This window comes from Meleagris gallopavo, chromosome 7 (assembly GCF_000146605.3).
Source record: "Meleagris gallopavo isolate NT-WF06-2002-E0010 breed Aviagen turkey brand Nicholas breeding stock chromosome 7, Turkey_5.1, whole genome shotgun sequence".
In the NCBI taxonomy this organism is placed as follows: domain Eukaryota; kingdom Metazoa; phylum Chordata; class Aves; order Galliformes; family Phasianidae; genus Meleagris; species Meleagris gallopavo.
Window position 1 is genome coordinate 11415732 of NC_015017.2, and position 21192 is coordinate 11436923.

The 21192-nt window shown below is 37.5% G+C and overlaps 1 protein-coding gene and 1 long non-coding RNA gene across 2 annotated transcripts in view; one reads left to right on the plus strand and one right to left on the minus strand.

The window, feature by feature from the left end:
- The window catches only part of LOC104911652, an 8327-nt gene extending 7366 nt beyond the window's left edge, over positions 1 to 961 (minus strand). The window contains exon 1 of the long non-coding RNA XR_794095.3: positions 164 to 961. This is a non-coding gene — a long non-coding RNA (uncharacterized LOC104911652). The remainder of the gene's footprint in view (positions 1 to 163) is intronic.
- Positions 962 to 5610: 4649 nt separating this feature from the next.
- The window catches only part of FAM117B (family with sequence similarity 117 member B), a 22958-nt gene continuing 7376 nt past the window's right edge, over positions 5611 to 21192 (plus strand). The window contains exons 1-6 of the mRNA XM_010713473.3: positions 5611 to 5768; positions 10772 to 10864; positions 11357 to 11470; positions 17782 to 17925; positions 18965 to 19187; positions 19984 to 20104. Coding sequence (XP_010711775.1) covers positions 5748 to 5768; positions 10772 to 10864; positions 11357 to 11470; positions 17782 to 17925; positions 18965 to 19187; positions 19984 to 20104 — 716 coding nt within the window. The 5' untranslated portion in view covers positions 5611 to 5747. The remainder of the gene's footprint in view (positions 5769 to 10771; positions 10865 to 11356; positions 11471 to 17781; positions 17926 to 18964; positions 19188 to 19983; positions 20105 to 21192) is intronic.

Consider the following 21192-nt stretch of genomic DNA (forward strand, 5'->3'; position numbering starts at 1 on the left):
CCAGCCGTTCCGTGAGGTCGTCACGGGGCGCTGAGTAACGTGCCGAAATCTTTCGTTCGCGTGCCTTTCCTTTTGTTGCTTTTCTTTCATCTAAAAGCACGTTTATAGCCAGACTCTATATATTCCCCATCCTGGTCCCTGAGGAGGAGCGCTGCCACGTTACCTGGTCGTAATCACTTGGTGCTGTGCTTCGACAAAGCAGGCGTTAGCTTTCTTTTGCTTTCTTTTCAGATGTACTTCTTTGATGCATTTCGGGGAAGCAGGTATGTGGTAGAGAGCAGCGCCACAGAGGCGTTTAGGTTCTGCTTTAGATCTCCAGCCTTGCAGATAGGATTTGCTCTAGTGATAGTTGTGTTCTGAGGCTCTGGATTGAAGAATGTCTGTATTCTTCATTGGATACTCTTGCTAATCATTAATAATCTTCCTGGAAACGATATTGAAGCTCTCATCAGAGATGCAGTCTCCTGACCTGGAAATCAAGGAGGAGGACGGCCCTCCTGACAGCCAGGTTCAAAAGTGCATCGGGCTGCTGAGGGCGTGGAAGTCGTACTGTCTGCAGATCAGGATGTCAGGGCTGCTGGAGCTGTGCTGCTTAGTGAACTTCTTTTCCAGATCTGAGAACTAGTTTATAGAAGGATACCAGGTAACTTCATCACTGGCGTGCTCACAGATCTCCTGACTTCTTCTTACAAGATGTGCAGAGACTGATGAGTGGTGTCTGTTTACTTTCTGCCACCTGGTTACATTTCTGAGCAGTGCTCACGTGGACCCAAAATGCAAATTGACTCTGGTTCATACTGCTTAATATTTGTCTTGCGTAGTCCAGTGCTTGACAGACACTGAGCCAGCTTCACTTTCCTCATCTAGCTGAGAAAACGTAGCAGCACGCTGGAATGTGGAAGTGGAACTTTCAGCTTTGTGTGGGGTTGGAGTTGTAAAGTTGTGCAGGACACGGTAGGGTAATGTTCAGAACCTACTACTGAATAACAAGTTTTCCTGCTTCTTGTTTTCAGTTTTTGGTGGCTTATGTTTGTTCTTATAGCTGCAGCCATGTTGTGGTTTTGGGTTACTGTTTTTATTTGTTTCTTTAGATTGAAAGGAACCTTAAGGTTAGACGAATGGTAGCTGCTTCTGAACTTTGCTACTGATTCTGGGGATTGTACGCTTTAGGCTCAACTTCATGGTTTTCAGGTGTTCTTCTCTAGTAAGCAGTTGAATAATCTCAAACTGGGATTTTTTATCATCCTCCTTAATACATAGGAACTCCAAGTTAGATATAGAAACGTTGATCTAATAGGTTCTTTCTCTGGGTGTGTGTTTTCTGGTTTGGTTTGTTTGCTTTAGATCTAGGTATTCTAACCCATTCTAACCTAAGCAGAATTGCAACTAAATGTTCAAAATACTTAGCTGAATTTGCTATTGATGATGGGGTAGCTATAAGCTGGAGGTTTGGTGGCACATTCCCTACATTTCTGTGTTTTTCTTCCTGCTTCCTCCCAAGGTAAGGCCAAAAGTTTAGATCTTCTCACAACGCATTTCGTTCTCTGATATTCTCTCCCTGCAATTTCCAGCACTGATTTCACAGGCTTTGGCTTCTGCTTCTGTATTCATAAATGCTGATTTTGTGCTGTCATTCCTGTCACCTGCGTGATGACTGACTCTTTTGCCTCATTCCTATGCTGCCAGGTGTCTCCTACCATCTCCAGTTGTGGTTCAGTTCTTGCATAAGCATCTTTACTCATCTGCACACCTCTGTTAGAGGAAGTTAGTCATGTTTTTTTTCCCTTTCTCTCGGCACATGTTCCTTTTCTACATAACAAGTTTGGCATCCGTGATGCCTGTTGATTTTCTTCCCTTTTACTTTTATCTCAAACTACTTTGTATTTTAATTATTTAGAGTAGTACATGAAAAAATGATACTAGAGCCCACTTGTGTGAAAGGAAGTGAAAGAGACTGTTAGAATGGAATATCAGGAAGTCACAGAGCTTGGATGTGAACTTGTCCTGGCTGGAGGGAGAGGACATGGAACTCCATCACACCTAAATGTCACTGTAGAATTTCTTTATTTTTAAAACTTAGTGAAAAGCAAAATAATAGCTGCAGACCTATCAACATTAATTACCAAATGTTGCAGTACTTAAAGAAGACGTGACTGTAGGTTAAGAGAGTACAAAAGGCTTTGTGTATCATCAGATGACTGCTTTGCTTGCATAAGCTGTTTAACAAATGATATGTGTACAGAAAGTGAACTCCTTTTTGCAACATCATAATTTAGATTTCTTGTGGCCAGCACTGCCAGGGAGCGTGTTTAAATTAGAAGTGTTTTCATGCACTGGTGTTAAGTAACGTGAGCATCTTGGGCTTTCTGAGTCTTGGTTTTGTATACTTTTCCCAGAGATTTAATTTTGTACAACAGCATTGAGTCATTCTCCTACCCAGGCATCGTTTTGAGTTGCTAGAAGCAAATGAATGAGTAGTTCTTCTACATCTAAGGGAAGGTAACAGCCAAGACTGCCTTCCAGAGAGAAAACATATGGTTGTGCTGTGTGTCTCAGTGCCATTTGAGCCTGATGAATGCTTGCAGTGCAACATAAACAAGTTTCTCTCTGCAGCATTATTCCTTTGTGAGGTCTCCAGTTCGAAGGTGTGCAGTCTTACGACTGAGAAAGGAAACCAACGTGACTGTAGTTGTGGGACTCACATGTTAAGAAGACCCCACCCCAAGCAGTGTTACCTTTCCTACCTTTCACTTGGTTATTGCTACACATCTCTACCTGTTCAATTTTGCTCTCTCATTCTCATGTTGCCTTAGCTTAAATGGCCTTCCGAGGTGCCTCACTTCATGCGTGTGTTAGATGTATGGATAGGTGGTTTGCTGTCTCTCAGTAATGCTGCAGTGATTCACAAAGATGCAGTGGGTATTTTCCCACGTTGTGGACTTTGTTGATTTGTGTTGTGTGTGTCCTATTTATATCTCGTTCTCTTGTTTTGCTTTGTTGGAAACCAGCTTGCAGAAGGACTTTGATTCTAAGCGGGTTTATTTAGGGCAGTAGGGGACGGGTAGGAGAGTTGATGCTTTCCACAAATATTAGTTTAAAGAGGCAATCAGGGCAATTAGAACAGATCTAATATTTAAGAACTGTATGTTCGATGAAACATCTTCATTGTTTTTCATCAGCTACAGCTGTTGTAACTGTTATCTCTATGGAGGCAGATCTCTTGTTATGTAGGTCACATCAAGGGAAAATAGCAGCTGAGCACTTGGAGTATTGTAGAGGAAAACGCAATGAAGGCGCTGCGTGTGTTTCCATTGAAGTGTTTTGAAACAGCGTGGAGTTGTAGTCTGTGGCAATTTGTATCCAGACCTGTTGTGAGAGTGGAAAGGAAGTAAACATGTGTGCCATTGTCCTTTACTATTTAAATTAAGGCAGTCTTCTGACTCCAAATTCATTGAAGGAAAGACTTTTTCCTTTCATTGATGATATTTATAGGTTTTGTAGCTTGAAATATGCTGCTTCCCTTGAACTTAAATAACAAGCAGCTTTCGTCCCCGCCGTTTGCCCCATCCTCACCATTTTGGTGGGGGAGGGGAGTCAGTAACAGCTTCTGCTTCTTCAATTGTGAAGCTGCCTGATGCAGTTGCCTTGCAGATGATGTGAGTGACTACATGCGCTTCCTGATTATTTTTTCTCACATCCTTTCTATTTCCCCTTGGTAAAAATGAGAGAAGCTTCTTGAAGAGGAAGAATGATGATTCAGAAGAAAAATAAGTAAGGCCACTATGGCAGGTTTTTCTCAGAGAAATAATGTGTTTGACATAACGTGGGAAGCAAACATAATTTGTAAGGGCTTACGTGTTGTATTAGCATGGCACATTCTCCCATGGTGCAGACAAAAGGAATCATTTTGAAATCTTCTGATAGAAAGAGATGCTCTGGCGTGCTGAATGGTAGTAGTAGAGACTTGCTTTGATACAGGAATCTTCAAGTGCGTGGTAACTTGAAAACTGAGCTTTGTTGCTACTCCCTGAGAGCAGATCAGCACTCAGCTCAGTACACAGAGTTTGGTCTTTGTTGGTGCAATTAGAAATAATAAAACAGATGAGGTTCCCAAACTGCTTTATGTTAATGGGGATAATTATAGTGCTTCATGGTTTTAATGTATATTTCTAATGCAGTGTTTGTATGAGGATAATTAATACAGAATGTCGGTAGACTTATATTTAAAAGACTGGCATTCTGGGAATGTTGTCCACATCTCTGAACCTCTGTAACTAACAGGTTTTATTAGTCTGTGTGTATCTTTAATACATTGAAAAGGCACAGAAATTGAATTCTGGACTTTTAATGGTAGTGGTTTTATCTTATGACTAGCATTCTGACAGTAATCGGGCACAGCTTCTTTTGCACATGGATGAATTTATGTAGAGTACAAATTGCCATGGTATTTCTGCTTTTAGTATGGAACTTGTCCAGAGACATAGTCAGGAAGAGGATGTATGACTGAGCTTTTCCAGAGCCCTTCTAAAGCTTTCTTCTGGTCTCTATATACTGTTTGCTGTGTTTTAAGCACTCATCTAAGGCCTCTGTATTCTCTATAGCTTCAGGTATAATTCTGTGGGTAGTAAAGAGTGTAAGCTTAGATCATTTTGATTTCTGACTTTTAATTTTACATCTAGAACAAATAGCGTATGAGAATATATGTATATCTAAGGCCTATGTCTTTCCTATCTGTAATTTTCTTTAATATAGTAAATGTCACCTCTTAATTTTGAGGGACCTTTCTGTGTGCAGTTGACACTTACTAGCTTACAGTCTTCTAACTGCAACTTTAAAATATTGTTGGTGGATGCAAATTTCTTTTAGCCATATTCCTATGTCTCATTTTGCTTCCTATCTTTGTTATTTTTAATCTCTTTCAGTGAAGGCTCGTGTTAGTGTCTAAATTGTTCTGAGAAGTGATATCAGTGTAAACATCAAAAACTTAAGAGTTGCAGAAGGTCTAGTGCCAGGCAAATATGCATGTAGTTATCAAGCAGCATGTAAAGGGAGGAAATGCGTTGATTTACCTTGTAAAGTGTAAATCGTTACTTTCTCAAAGCTGACTTATGTAACTGAGGGTTAGATAGAACTCTTTGCAAATCTGCTGTGTATCATATGTTGGGCAGTGAATAAAACACTTCAGCTACAACATCCCTTGAATTGACGTAGGTGCAGGGGAAGGAATTAATGCATTAATTTGAAGCATTAAATTGAAGAACTTTGGCACAAATTTTCTTGGTTAGTTGTTGGTAGATGTGAGGAGCCTAGCCATTTTTAATCTAAGCCTTCGTCACTTAGTGGCTGTTGTACCTCTGAGGGAATAACTGGTGTTGCTTGAGTACTGATGCAGTGTTTGTGACGTAAGGGAAAAACACTTCACTGCATGTTATAACTGATCAGAACTTGGAAAAATGAACAATTCTTCCACTAAAATTGTGCTTTGTATCTTGAATAACATCGTAGTTCTAGTAGTGCTATAGTATATAGTAGTATCTAGTTTTATATGACTTACTGTAGGCAATTAAAAGAATTAAGCTTTTTTTCTTGCTTTCTAATCAAATGTTATTACTCTAGCAGACAAATCAAGGCCACCTTCATCAAGCCCTTCCAGTATTATTCGCCGGACTTCCTCATTGGATACACTTGCTGCTCCCTACCTTGCTGGACAGTGGCCTCGTGATAATCATGGACAAGCTGTTCCATGTATGAGAGACAAAGCCACACAGGTTGGTCAGATTTATTTTACGTCAGCGTATTTAAGTATAAGGATAGTGTTTAGATGTAAGAAGGTTATTCCCTTCTGAACATTCACTTTGGCTTTCTTGCTCACAAGCTCCTGTTTGCTTTCAAGTTGCAGAAATTGTACCTTTGCAATGATGTATTTGAGTTATTTGCATTCTCTAAGACCATGAACTGTGGTACATTTTATGAGTTTCACTTAATTATCTCAGAGAGGCATTTGTGCATTGCACATCTGCTGAGGGAGTTGGGCTTGTTTAGCTTGGAGAAGGTACAAGGAAGACCTGATAGCAGTTTTCCAGCACTTAAATGCAGCTTATAAGCAGGAAGGAAATCAATTTTTTATGTGGGTAGATAGTGATAGGACAAGGGGGAATGGTTTTGAACTAGAAGAGAGGAGATTTAGATTATTTGTCTGGGATATTTTTCACTGAAAGGGTGGCGAAGTTCTGGAACATGCTGCCCGTAGAAGCTGAAGATGCCACATCCCTAGAAGTGTTCAAGGCCAGGTTGGAAGAGATCCTGGGCAGCCTGGTCTGGTGCCCGATCGAGTGGGTGGCGATGCTGCCCACAGTAGGGGGTTGGAACTGTATGATTTTTGAGGTCCCTTCCAACTCAAGCCAGTATATGATTGTATTATCTGTTTTCTCATTGTTCTGTCTGTGTGCAAGACACTGGAATGCTCTGGTGTTAAATATTTCTGTGTCTTAACTTACACAAAGGAACTTAAAATGACTCTTTATATGTATGTCTGTCTCCAAACTTACTAAAAAGGCTTCTCTAGTGCCTTCATAGAAGTTACTGTAGCCTTTTCCTTGATAGACAGTTGATCCTGTGATTGCAAAAGTCCTTTAATGTTCACCTGGAATGTATACACATAGTACAGAAGCACGTGCATTGAGAAGCTGCTTCACAGAAGCGCAACCGATGCTCAAGTTTAACTGAACTGCAAAGCATCAAAACACTGATGTGAAATTCTCTGAAGCTGCTAAAACTTTTTGGCAAATCATACACAAGTTTTTAATGGTTTGTACCTGTAGAATCTGTAAAGAGAAACAGCAGTTAAGTGAAGCTGCATTACAAGGGTTTGATGCTTATCATTCCCCTTGTAGGGAGCTATTGCTTTATATTGATTCTTAATCCATACAAAAGTGATTCAAGTCACTTTTCAAAAATATATAAATGCATTTCCATCAGATATTGGCATTTCTTCCCTTGTTCTCTGGATGCATTTGGGCAGTGCATTTCCCAATCTTAGAGTGAAAGAAAGAGCCGAGTATCTCAAGTTTTTAATCCCTAATCCTAGAGCATGGTTTCAACAATGGGTCTCCACCAGTTCCGAAGAGTATAAAACAATGATAGTTGGAAGATAAACTGGCAACATCTGGGACATTCTTGAGACTGAGCCTGCCTTGTGTTTGGTAACAATAACAGAAAAATAGCTGTAATAGATTTGTGCGCTGTGTACTCAAACATACTGGATGTTGAGCAGATGTCTACAGTGTTGGTTGTTACTGTATGGCTTTCTCGACATTTAGTGCAAAAAACTAAAGTCTGTACAACCCAAAAAACTAGCTCAGTAGTAAAGGAAGGTGGTTTGTAGAGGAGTAAGTCTACGTGGATAAGGTGGAAATAGAAACTGGTGAAAAAAGGAGAGCTGAAAAACAGTTTTTCTTTGTGGTGAAAATGAACAGGAAAAATGATTGGAACACTGGCCCAAAAGGGTAAGCAAATCATAGTAAGAGGAAGAGGATAAAGGAAGGCGTATGATATATATAAGAAATTGCAATTTGTGCCTAGCTGTTAAAAGACACCACCAAACAGCAGAACCAAACCTGCGTGGTGTCTTAACTATTTATTTTCACACTTGATTTATTAGGATAACACTTTTTTTCAAAATAGTTATTTCTATGCTACTGCCAGGGTGTTTGCAATATTCAGTTCATTTCTTTTTGCTTAGTTTCATTTTAATTTGAGTTGTGGTTGGTTTTTTACTTATGTATTTTTTTCAGCTAGATTAGATACTTTTTTTTTCCTTTCCTTCTAATTCTGCTACATCTAAATGAAATAGTAACTGAGTTTTTATATATAAAAGCAAGTAAAGATTTGTGGGACGGGCATTGTGTATTTCCTTGCAATGATTATATTTAATGGTGATTGATACTAGTATACTGTTGAAGGAAATAACAATTTGTTTGCATTTCTTCTTGAAAATAAAGCAAATGAGGAGAAAATTTTGGGATACAGGTGTACATCTGTATGTCCAAACCTTTTGTTGGTGTGACACCGAGGTTTTTTGCTTCTCAGTCTTTCCTAGTGCACTTGCAAGCAAACATTTAAGTTAGGTCCAATTTTCAAACATGATTTACAATTGTTATTTTTCCAAGGTAGCATTGGCTCTCCAGTGGTGGTATTTAGTGTCTCTGAAGGTGTGATGTTGGGATGTGTTTAATCAATGGATATACAGATAGTGTGTGTGTGTGTGTGTGTGTGTGTGTATGTATATCCAGGAGCTTGGCTAATATAATTTATGTTGGAGGAAACGAGAGAAAGTCACTCACCCTGTCCTGGGCTCACGAGATGAACTCCTGATGGAGTGGATCTCCAGAGAGAGATCCTTCCCCACTGGCAGTCAGCTCTTAAATGGGTCGAGGAGAGGTGGAGCCAGGCTCCACCTCTTCCTGCAGCACAGGTGAATTGCCTTCACCTGTGCTCCCGTGGCTGAATCATTGCTCGCCTCAGGTGATCAATCGAAGGTTCAGGCCATGATTCAGCAGCCCCATACAGGATGAAGTGTCACAACATATCTTGGGTCCAGTAGCTAGTTTCAGGAAGTCTGATGTGTCCCTCATTTCACCTACTTCTTAGGGTCAGTGTGTCTGATGTGGCTTTTCTAGGTGTGACTTACTGAATTGTGACTAGCATCACAGTCTGAGTTTTGATAACAGAGGTGGTGTGTTGCAGGATACATGCACCCAATTCTATACCCATTTACAAGTGTTTGGAAATTACTGTTCAAAATACAACACTTACTTCAAAACTCTTGTATTTCAGATTGTGTGTGAATGGAATGACTGCAAATACCTTCATGTTCTGATCCAAAGAAGAATGTCACATCTGTGAAAAACTGATAGCTAAAGCTTATTTCTATGTGTGCAATATGGCTGTGCTGCTGGTGGAACTGCCTTTCAGCACTGTGGTCACTGAGTAAGATTAATGTGTTTAGATTGCAAAACTTCAGGAAGTATGAATTGGATTGACTAATGTAAAAGATTTTCAACTTGAGTAAGTGAGGGATCTTGATTCTGCAGGTTTATGGCATTGAAAGTAGAGTCATTCAGGAGGTAGACTGGGAGGAGGCAGCAATTAGCAACATACTTCGGACTTGAAGACCTCTCTAGATACCTGTAGGTCATAGCTGGCAAAACGTAGAAGAGATGAAGTCGGGGCTGTCTATATAGCAGCACGTACAGTTTTCAACTTCTTTTGGTGGAACCAATCTATAAAAACCAGACTGAATTATGTACATGTAGAATGTTACTGACTAACATATTAATTTCAATTTCTTATTTTTGCTCTAAAAATATTTCTAACCAGGTTTTGAGGATGAGCAGGAAAGAGACCTTTAGCCCTGTAAAATGAGTCAGGCATTAACATGTGAAGTGTGTTGAATCTTAAGGCAAAGTATCCAATATAAACTAAACGCAAAGACTGATTAGAATGTTAGTGAGATTCCTGTAGACCAGAGTCATAGTTACACTGAGTTGGCCAAAACTAATTGTTGCAGGAGCTAGAGGATAGGATGACAGTCCAGATTTAGGTTTGGGAATTGGCTACATGGGGACTGTTGCTAGCATGGTGAGTTCATAAATCAAATTTATCAGTCATTCTCTTTTAATCTTAGTTTCTGAAGTTTGAAAGCGTTTATGGAATGTAAAAGACTGAAAGGATGATCTTGTGGTGAATATGAGGGATTTCTGAAAACCGTGGTTTCTAACTTTGCTATGAAGTAGGAATTTCCAAGCAACTGCACTAACTTCATTATTCAGATTCATCCTGGTTAGTTTTTGAGTTGGAATGGTAAAGATGAAAAATTACTGATTGTGGAAATTTCATGTACGTGACACTTATACCATAACTGAAGTTGATTGGTTATTGTAACCTGTATGTTTGGAGTTAGCCCTCCATTTTCCCTGCAAAATAGGGATTAGTTCTACATCTTCAAAGCCCTTGCAAGTTTTTGTTCTGAGAATAGATGAGGTAAGTAAGGTTAGCTTGCAAGCTGTTCATCTCAAACATAAAAACAACTGTTGCAGATGATGTTAAGGCTTTTCTCTGCTGTATGTGCATCTTTATGAAATGTAGATAGCTTTGTTGATTTAGTGAAACTAGCTTGGTATTATGTTGGTTGGTTTCTGTTTGACCTGAGACAGCTATGAACCTGAAGCTTTTTGAGGCATTAGTGAATTCCCTTCTTTGCAGTAGCTCTGCTGGTGCTCAGAAAAGCTGCCTGCCTTTTTCTCGATCTTCTGAGCTTGAAAATGGTTTTGAAGGTGTGCTGGTGCAGGCTTTCCTGACTTTTAAACTAATCTTGGTGATGCATCAGAAATAACAAGGTCAGCATCTGTGTAGGAAATAACACCCACATGTTGCACTGGTTGTTACTGGTTCTTCAGAGCATTATAGCAGCTTGTGGTACATCCGGCTGTTAATACCATCTTATCAATTTTCAGTCAAGTAGGAAGGGAACTAGCATATATTCCTGCACTGGGAGTAGGTCTGAAAGCTTATAAATAGATAGTTTTACTCCACATGTTCTTATTTTATTTATCAGAAAGGCTCCTAGTCAGTGACAGCTTTTTACTCACAGCTTGAAATCTAGCAGATCTTAATACTGCTCTCTCTCATAATTTTTCTATGTGTATTCTTTCAGAAAATAGAAATTATGTATATAAGCATGCAAAAATAATCTTGTAATCTTTTGCTGCAGACTGAAAGTGCCTGGGCTGAAGAATATTTGGAAAAGAAGAGAAGCTCTCACAAACGTTCAGCATCATGGGGCAGCACAGAACAACTCAAGGAGGTCAGGAGTGCTATTATTTGAGATACATTTGAATAAACTTGTTGCTGGCATACAGTGTTAACATGAATTTTCAGGAAAGTGTGACTTGTACTGCTTTATTGTGTAATCCTTGGGCTTGATAGAAAGTGAAATTTATCTATTCTTGTGATTCCGATTTTTTTATAGAAATGTTGAACCATTAAAACGTTTAAGCTGAAGACAGGAAGAGTATTATTTTCAGATACTATTCTTTGTCAGAGGAAGGAATCCAGCAGTGGCGTAACTGCTTTATGTATTTCAAGTGCTTTCATTAAATCTCCAGAGATATTTTCTGGGATTGAGTTGAAATGGTAAATAACATGTTAATTTTGTTAAGAACTTGAGTCTAATTTTGTGCTGCCAGTAATTATGAAAGTTGTGATAGTAAAGAATCTTAGCTAGGTATTAGAATAAACTAATGAAACTGTAGTGGAAGTATCTGGTGAAATCTAATGTGATTTTTTTCTTAATTAGATTGCAAAATTGCGTCAACAGTTGCAGAGAAGCAAACACAGCAGCAGGCACCATCGGGATAAAGAAAGACATTCTCCTTTTCATGGTAACCATGCAGCCATTAACCATAGTCAGGTAAGTCTGTGCTCTGTATATATTGGGTAGATACTGCTATTTTAGATAAAGCGAACTTAGAAATACCATGTGCTTTATATATGTTGTAGCTATAGTTGAATTCTATTAAGTAGATCCGCTTCCTCTGAATGCATGAAGCAGAAAGAGTCCAGATCTTTTTGTTATCTGACTAGCTCTGGACTCAGTCTGTAAATTTCAGATAGTTAGATCTTTCCTTAAAGAACACTGCACTCTGCAGCCTCCAAAAAAGAATGGACAGGTAAGTTTAATCTGAAACCAAGGATATATTTTTTATTTTTTTAATTAAGAGTTGCTGTAACAATTATGAATTTCCATGTGGAATAAATACAGCATGGAGCAAATTGGCAGTAAAATTTTATTGGCTGAAAGTTGTAGTTAATGCTGATGACGTTTTGTCTCGACTGTAGCACTTGTTTAATCCTGTAATGAACAGGTTTAGAGAACTGGCCTGACAAGCGACTGTAAAACTTTTAAAATGTACTTTATTAAGTGTCTGTGCTCCTAATGGATGTATTCAGCCTTTATAAGACTTACTCTCTGCAGGTTCATTATGCTTTGAAACTTAAAGTAGTAATCATTTTAAAAATTGAGATGATTGCACCATGCCACATGTTTGGTATGCAGTTGTAGTTTTATGTTGAGGCTGCTATTGAGATCACGTTCACAGGGAGGTAATGTTTCCAGCTGAGTGGGAAGGCAAGAGGTGGAAAGGAGAGGGAGAAAATGCCTGCCCTTATACACACAAATCATTATTTGCAGTCTGTTTTGCTTGAGTAAATTTAAAGAAAAAAATCAATAGAGTTTGATTAATTTTTCCATGCTGATATCTCCTTAATGTTTATTTAAGATGCAACTTTTTTTTTTTTTACAGTTACAAAAAGAGCAAGTATTTCATAATTGTCTTGCAAGTCAGTGTGGAACTATTAATGTTGTAAATTTAGGAAATACTTCAGCTTTGAAGCTTCTATTTGAACTTAATGTTCCCAATGGCTCCTAAAATGCAGTCAGTGTTGTTTGGTTGTTTTTTTTGTGTTTTTTTTTTCGTTGTGTTTTGTTTTGTTTTTAATAAATACAGTAATTTGTTGACTGTTTCTCTTCTGTCCTTCCATCCTTCCAGAAATAATTTAGGTCTAGGAAGGAAACTGTTGCAACATCTGTGTAAGTACAGGTACTCACCCGTTCTAATAAAGGATGAAATGAGAAGGGAGAACAACACATGCATTCTTGAGGGTCCAGGTTCTTTTGTGATTAGTAGTTGGGTACCTGAGAGAACTTGTGATGCTCCAATGCTGGAAATAAGAAAGAAGAATAGTGTTTTTGAATTTCTAGTGCTGTTCTCAATTCCTAGTTTGTATAAAAATCAATAATGCTTTATTTCTGAGATCTTAAATTATTTCTGCTGTATTTCACTTACTATAGAGTCATGAATTTTCAACACTAGTGCACCTTGAATTCAGTTTGTTATTAGGTCAAATTCTGTGCTACTAGGAAGTATTTTATTGAGGATTTCTTTTTACTAGAGTTATATTTTTGACATCATTTAAAAAATTGGTTCTTCAAGCACTTCAAATTTCCATACAAAAGCTTCTCTCCTCCTCTTTGATGTAGCAAACTGTTAGCCTGTAAATTAGAAAGGAGAACAGTTTGAATTTGAAACAAGCTGTGTAGTACAAATTCCTACATTTAGATCCAGTTTGCTTAAGTATGGATGCATTAGAACATGTTGCTAAACTTAGGGATTACAGTGACTCAAGCCAGAACACTACAAAATGATGAAAGAAGATAAAGAAATGAGCCAATTCCTATGTAGGAGTTTCTGAGGTACTTCATGATAATTGGTGAGAGGCTTCAGAGTGTGGATGTGCATACAGCATACATATGCATATGTTCTATATGCTTATGTGTTGTATGTGTGTGTATATCATACAGAATACTGGGTGGTCACAATACTTGATGTAGGTATTTTATCAAAATCTGTGAAATTTCTTTGGATACTTGTTTTATACTTGTTTAGAGGACTGAAACATTTTAACAACAGTAACAAAATGAAAACCAAGAGACATTTCTGTAGGCATTTCACTGCAGGGTAGAATTAACATGTTATCTGACGGATTTTCTTGGTAGAAAACTTCAGATTATACTAAGCTATTATCACTTTAATATAAGTGTATTTTATGTTGTTTTAATATTAAAAATGAACAGTGATTTTACTTTGAAAAAAATACAAAAAAAAAATATCTATACACGAAATTTTGGCATCATAATGACAGTGTTCATAACATTTTATCTTCTGCATGGAGAGGCTTTTTGAATTCTACCAAAATTTAAAGTATGTAAATAAAATATTTGGATATTATAATGGATATCCATTTTAAAAAATGGATAATTAGTTTCTGGCCTTGTGAAATAGACTATAAAATACAAACTGAGACATTGCAGCTTTTCCAGCATTGTGTTGAAGAGCAAACCATTGTTTCCTTTGGTAAATTTTGTGCCAGTGTCATGAGCCACTTGCAAAGGGTTGAATTTACAGAAGGCTTCAGAAAGGGTGAGCTAAGGGTTGCATTAATGGCATTTAGAGATACTTTATAAGTCAGAGTGAAAGATTTGTAATGGCAGGCTTGAAGGCTGAAATTTGTCGGCTTTCTGGTTCTTTTCTAGGGAACTGCTAAACTGGAATTTCTGTCAGCAGGTTGTTTCCTTTAGCTTTTGTGGAAAGGATTACATAGAAGCACTTGAAGTTAGTTATTAGTTATTAAAATATTTAGATTTTACATTTCCAACTTGAAGGAGAGTTGCAGTTGTTGACTCTTTAGGGTCATGTGAAGATTTCTGAGCTCAACTAATGGAATTCCTGATATGAAAGAGAAACAGTACTAGAGGGAAGTTTCTTTGGTAGTCTCTTCAGAGACTGCGTGAACTCTGTGTCCTGTTGGAAATAACTCTCCAAGTTAAAACTAAAAGTAGTAGTTGTAGTCAGTCTATTTCATCTCTTTTCCCTATTAATAATCATTTAAGTTTTCCCACAATTTCTTGAGTTTTAACAGTGTTTTTAAGAAAACCATACTGTTTTTATGGAATGAGCTTGTTAGCTATTGCTATCCCTCTACTCAGAATTAGGAAATAATTAGAGGCAAACAAGAATTTACTAGCTTTTTTTTTTTTTCCTCCAAAAATGAATGGGTTTTGTGGTTTTTTTTGTGGTATGTAGTTGTTCTTTTTCCTTAATGCCAACAGTTTTTCATATTGTCTCTTTTTACAAGAAGTGGTGTTTGCAGAACAGTTGCATCCTCCTCAGATGATCTCAGTATGCTTCTGAGGATGCTGGATTTTCAATTTATTACATGATAGCAAATCTATTTAAAAAAAAAGGAAAAAAAGAGCCAAATCAGTGGGGTCGTCCTTTATTCTCAGTGTTAAAGTAATACAGACATTGGAGATGCTAGATAGAAGAATAAATTGATTAGATCTTTCAAAATAATGCGATTTTCTCAGTGTTCTTGGCTGAAGTTATGCTGTTACTTGATGATAAGCTCCCTTCTTTCACATTTCTGGGAAGTGTGTTTCCTTATAGTCTTACCAATAGGTTGATCTTAACTGGCCATTAATACTGAGATCAGTTGCACCTAGTTTGCAGTGGATTTTCTGTTTATTTCAGCCTTAGCATCTTACAAAGCTAGAATGTTACATTCTTAAGTGGAATGTGATGCATTCAAACACAGTGTAGTTTGATGTTAATATATAGAAGTATACTTAAAACCCTTGGATTTTATTTGAAGTTCTGAAAAAATTGGAAGAGTTTAGATCGTTTTTCTGAAACATGTATGAACAGTTTGGATTTGTCACCCATATTTGGTATTTCCTGGGCTCATGCTGTCTCTGTATGTTTCAGAACTCTTCTGCACCAAGACTCCTGGGCAGAATATTAATGTGTGAGCGCTGTAGTTATTATCCTGTATTTAGCACCTTGTTTTGTTTTGTGCATTCCAAAATCTGCTGATGAATAGTCAAAAACATTCTCTAGCTGTATGTCACAGGCTAGCTCTATGCAGACACTTGTTGAAGGCAGTGTTTCTACAATATAGGTTCCTGTTCTGAGGCTGGTTGTTCCAGTCCTGTAACAATGCCTCCTTCTGCTTCCACCATTCAGGTCAGCAAGTCACCTTTGTTATGTACAGAATATTATTTCTTTTGCAAGTAAGACATGGTATATCAAACTGTAATAAGGTATTTTTGGACAAGTAGTGTTTTTTATGTTGAAATCTTCATATAGTGCTATGGCTTTAAGATTTTCTGTGGTACATGATCGCAATTAAGTGATAAAGACATTCGGCTTTCTACTTGTTGACATCAATTTCTCATAGGAACATCCAAATGAAATAAACGGTTGCACAATCAGTATTTATTAGTGTCTCAACTTGTGCTGATTTACCTGCATTATGAATATATATTAACCTGTATTAGTTCACCTGACAGTTGATCCAAGACTTTGTTTGGAACGCTATTAGTATGGTTGGGAATTTTTTGTGCTCATATCCAATGGTTTCTGTTTTCTTTTTGGGCAAGGCTTTTCAAAGTCTTTCCAAGTTTGGCTACTCTAATGATGTAGAGATTTTGTTGGCATTAACTATGAGTCATGAGAATTTCCTGAGAATAAGTTTTTACAGCCCTTATGCAAGTTCCTTTTTATAGATATCCTAATGTTTAAAGGAAAGCCAATACAATCAGTAAACATTTCCCATCTTAGGGATCTATCAGTGTGAGAATTTCTGCATTGTGGAACATATCTGCGTTTAGAACTCTGTTGTTTGCACTCATTTTTCTGAAGTAGTCATTGTCTTCTAGCCATACAAATTTTATGTGCTTTTTGTCATGTCACAATGGTTTGGTGTGTGTTGCTTAGAGGGAGGGGGAGGGAGAAGGCTTTGAAAACCAGATGGGAATCTGGTCAAATGCTTTATCTTGAACATCATTCAATCTGTTCTGAGTTACAGTTGTATCAGAAAGCATTCTTGGGGGATGAATCAAGACTTGTATAAGTCTTCCAGTAAATAATCAGGAAGGTAGTAACTCATGGTACAAGTGAATTCTGTTTGTTAAAGAGCTTAACAATGGCATAGTTTTAGGTGCTCATATGCGATGTGTGTTGGAGCATGGTGGGAAGCCTTTATGACTACTGCAGTGAGTACCTTAAGAACTAAATGCAGTAATTATCTAAAAATAACAGATGATCCTTTCATTTGGAGCCAGAGAACAACAAGACTCTGCCAGTGTTTCTTATATTTAGTGAGAAGTTGGGAAGGTTAAATGTAATTTCCAAAATATTTGTACTTCTACCAAACTTGTAGATCAGTCTTGCAGAAAAAAAAAAAGAAAAAAGCTTACATTGTAATAAGTCTCTGCTAGCATCATAAAGCTCCTAAACTTTGTACTGTAAAAGCCAAAGTACTTTCAAATGTATTGAATTGCACAGAACTCCATTTTGGTTGCTTTGTAATATGTATGTTTACAACTGCTCATTCAATATCTTTGTTATTGAAATATTTGATATTGCTGTATGTAACACATTGAGATGGTGTTCCACAATTCTGCATGTAAGGTAGATAAACCCAGTAAAGTAATTCATGTTTAAAAACAAAATTACAGTAGTTTTTCATTAGTAGGCTGCAGTACTCTCTGTACTCTACTCTACAGTATGCTCTGTTTGATCAATGTTTTGAGAAATCTAGGAATGTAATTTCTCTCTGAGGACTGACTGATCTGAAATAAAGGGGAAACTAAGTGGCTATTTCAGGTTTTCATTTCTTGTTCAGTGAAGTCTTGCATTTGAGAATAATTTTTCCTCCTGCATTTGTCTTGGTACTGTATGTGACAGCAGACTTTGATTAAAACACAATTTTAATGAAATTACAAGTAATAGATCCAGAGGGGGAAGTGAAATTATGTTACAGCTCACATCAAAAGGGACGGAAATATCTTTTAAAGGTGTCAAAATAATTTACATGTCAGTGTTCACTGCTTGATTTTCACTTGCAAAGCAACGTAGAGCTGAAGGCAGACCATATTAAAAGAAGTTCTGAGACTAGACAGTTGAAAGCTTTTTCAGCTAGAAATGAGAACAAAAATTAGGATGTCTGTGTCTTCATTTAAGTTATGCATTTTAATACCGTCACTGTAGTTTTGTTTTAAGTCCTTGGTACAACGGAGTAGATTTGTTCTGTACAAAGGTTCACTTCCAAGTAGCAGTAGGTGTCTTCAGTAAATCTGTGTTACTCTGTCTTGCTGTTCAGGCTCCAATCCCGAAGAGTGCTCTTGTTCCTGTGATACCTATCACCAAATCAACAGGATCACGATTCCGGAACAGTGTAGAAGGACTAAATCAAGAAATTGAGATAATAATTAAGGAGACTGGAGACAAAGAAGAACAGCTGGTTGTATGTATCTGCCACCAAGATCGCTCTCTATCGTTATTGTTACTTCGAAGTTATAACCTTTATTTTGCACCATTTTTTAATTTTAAAATTGCCTGGATTTTTGCTTTACTAATAAATATATTTAAAAAGTCTCATAGAAAGCAAAAAGAAGAATTAAAGTTTGATTCTGAACATTTTTCTTTTGTGATGGCTGTCATGTGGTTGTTTCCAGTAAAATAAGAAACTTCAACTAATGAGATAAACAGATAAGAGGTCTGTTTTTAGAGCTTCTGTAGTAACTTTCTCTTCCCTTTGCCAGCACTAAAGGAGTGTCTCCATCCCAACTGAAACAACTTAGTAATATTTTATTTTTAGGTTCTGTTTGTTGTTTTTTTGTTTGTTTGTTTTGTTTTTACAGATAAAGTTAATAATAAAATAAAGTACCAGAAATAAGGGCTATGAATGCAGTTAAGGGACTAGAACAATATTTTGTATGAAGAGAGATTGAGGGAACTGAGACTGTTAAGCCTGGAGAAAATTTGGAAGCTGTATAAATGTGTATAAATAAAAGATGGGGAAGAGGGAACAAAACTCTTCTCAGTAGTTCCCACTAACAGGACAAGAGGCAATGGGCACAAATTAAAATGCATGACATTTAATTTGAACACAAGAAAATAATAGTTTTTTTTGGCATGAGGATGCTCAAAACTGGAACAGGTTGCCCAGTACAGGTTGTGGAGTTAATGTCTGTGGAGACTCAAAATCTGACTGGACACAATCCTGAGCAGCCTGTTCTAGCTGACTCTGCTTGAACAGGACATTTGGACTAGATAGTTTAAAGAAGTCCCATCTAGCCTCAGGATTTCTTTGATTCTGTGAAGTCTTGAAAATTATTGTGCTTAGTTTCAAAACTGGAGTTGTTTTATCCTTAGTTGGAGTCTTAGCTAACGAACAAAATTTTCAGTTCAGTGAAACAGGAAAAAAAACTTTTAACACTGTGGATTTAACAAAATAGCTAGCCAGATGAGAGCAGCCATTTAATGCCCCTTATTTTTAACAGCCTCAAGATATTCCAGATGGGCACCGTGCACCTCCTCCATTGATTCAGCGTAGCAGTAGTACTCGCAGCATTGATACCCAAACACCTGGTGGAGCAGAGAGGGGTAGTAACAACAGCAGCCGTTCCCAGTCAGTATCTCCAACCTCATTTCTTACCATCTGTAATGAGAGCAGTGAGGAAAGTCCTTGTTCAACAGAAGATCTTGTAGATTCCAGAGACAAAGGTACTGTGCAACTTAAAATGTTCAACAGTGCTAAACTTTAACTCATCTCCGTGTAGGTGAATGCTTAGTAACAATTTCCCACAAGCGTGGAGAAGTAGTTGGACTTGTTCTTTGTAAATGATCTAATTGTTCCAGATTGCTTTAAATACTGTGCACGCATCTAGTCTTCCATAATTGATTCTGGATAGATATCTGAGCACTATGCTTCCCAAAAAAGTTTTTCTTTATATAATATATTCTTCAAGTACTTTAACCAAGCTAGGGATGCAAGAATGTACAGTGATGAGTGGAACAGCAGAATAGATTAGTCCTGGTGGTTCTGTCAGATTATTTTGATGATGATAAAATGAGCACTATCCAACTTTCCATACATGGATCTCTAAAAGTTTGATTATTTATTTTTAGTAGAAGCCTTCTGAGATAGAAACAGAATATGTTTCTGTTGCTCTTTTTGTTTTTTAAGGCATATGACTCTGTTCAATGCTTTTGGCTAGACAATGACAGTACAGGGCTATAGACTCAGGTCAGCAGTTACAAACTGAAAATGCCCAGGAATAAACAGTTTGAGTTATCTGCATATGATGTAAGGAAATGGGAAGGAGGAAAGGGATTGACACAAGAAAGCTTATTTGCAAATGAAGATTTGGAAATGAATGAAAATTTTTCTTAATTTTATAACATTGATAACAAAATGATTTTATTCAATTTAAGGGATGTTTTTGTATTGTGATTGTAGCTTGTATAGTGATTTTTATAGTGTGATGTATTTAAATAATCAGTTGCTCTGTTCCTGCAGAGAATGGGAATAATTCTCCCTTGCCTAAATATGCTACCTCACCAAAACCCAACAACAGCTACATGTTCAAACGGGAACCACCAGAGGGCTGTGAAAAGGTGAAAGTCTTTGAGGAAAGCTTGTAAGTTGATCTATACTACATAATAAATAACAGTTAATGTTTAGAGTTACTCATTTGTTTATCGATTTTCATATCAGATGATAATTATTAACCCATTTACTAAAACTATGCTAATAACGTGGTCTCTGTTTTTTGTGACTGTGTACTGGTATATATGAGAGTATTACATTACCAAGACTGTGTGTTAAAACCAAAACTTTGGCATGTGGTCTGGGAGGGGGGGAGGTGAAGGAAGTTTTTCAAAGATAACTTTACAAGCTGGTAGCTTAGGACTCTGCTGCACTGACTTGTCCATTCTTAGTTTTCACAGTTTCTCTGAAAAAATGACTTCCATGCTAGCTCTTTGGAAACTTAGAGCTTTATTCCAACCATCTTTTTATGGCAAAACCAGCACAGCTTGAGAAGATTATTACTTGGCAATCAGTGGAGGAAAAACTCAAATAATCATTCACAGAGAGAATTACTAAGAAGCTGTTAATGCAGATGTAACGTAACCTGTTGACTAGGTTAATGTTACGGGTTGTTAGCAGTGGATCAGCAGCAACTTAATGAACCTAAGGAAACTCTTGCAGAAAGAAGTGTCTGTTTTTACACTCAACTGTCCAAAGCCCAAGGATGTCTTAGTTGAGGCAAGTCCTCACAGTTTCCTTCATGGTGAAAACCAGGCTGAGGTAGACCTAAAATATGGGATCTCCTCCTGAAATCTCAATGCTACTCCCCAGGAAGATGCTTCCACCTTAACATAAACCCTTGTCATTCCAGCTGGGCCTTAGGCTGTGCCTGTGTATGCATTAGAAATAGGCCTTCATCCTTATACCGTTAGTATCTATGCTAGATTCTTGGCAGGGTGATGCCATCTCTCCTCCTGCATCTTATCCTTCTCCACTGAATTTATAAAATTGATCACGTGCTGTGCTACTGTGATGTTGTTTCTACAGTCTCTACATCTTTACCAAGACTGTCCTTTACATAATGGTGCCTGACCTCTGCCTCTGAGGTCCTGCTCTGAGCTCGGTTCAGGCACTGGCTGAGAATTTGTTACTTGCATTGCTGTAGGGATCAGATTAGAACCTGTTCCTTCTTAAATT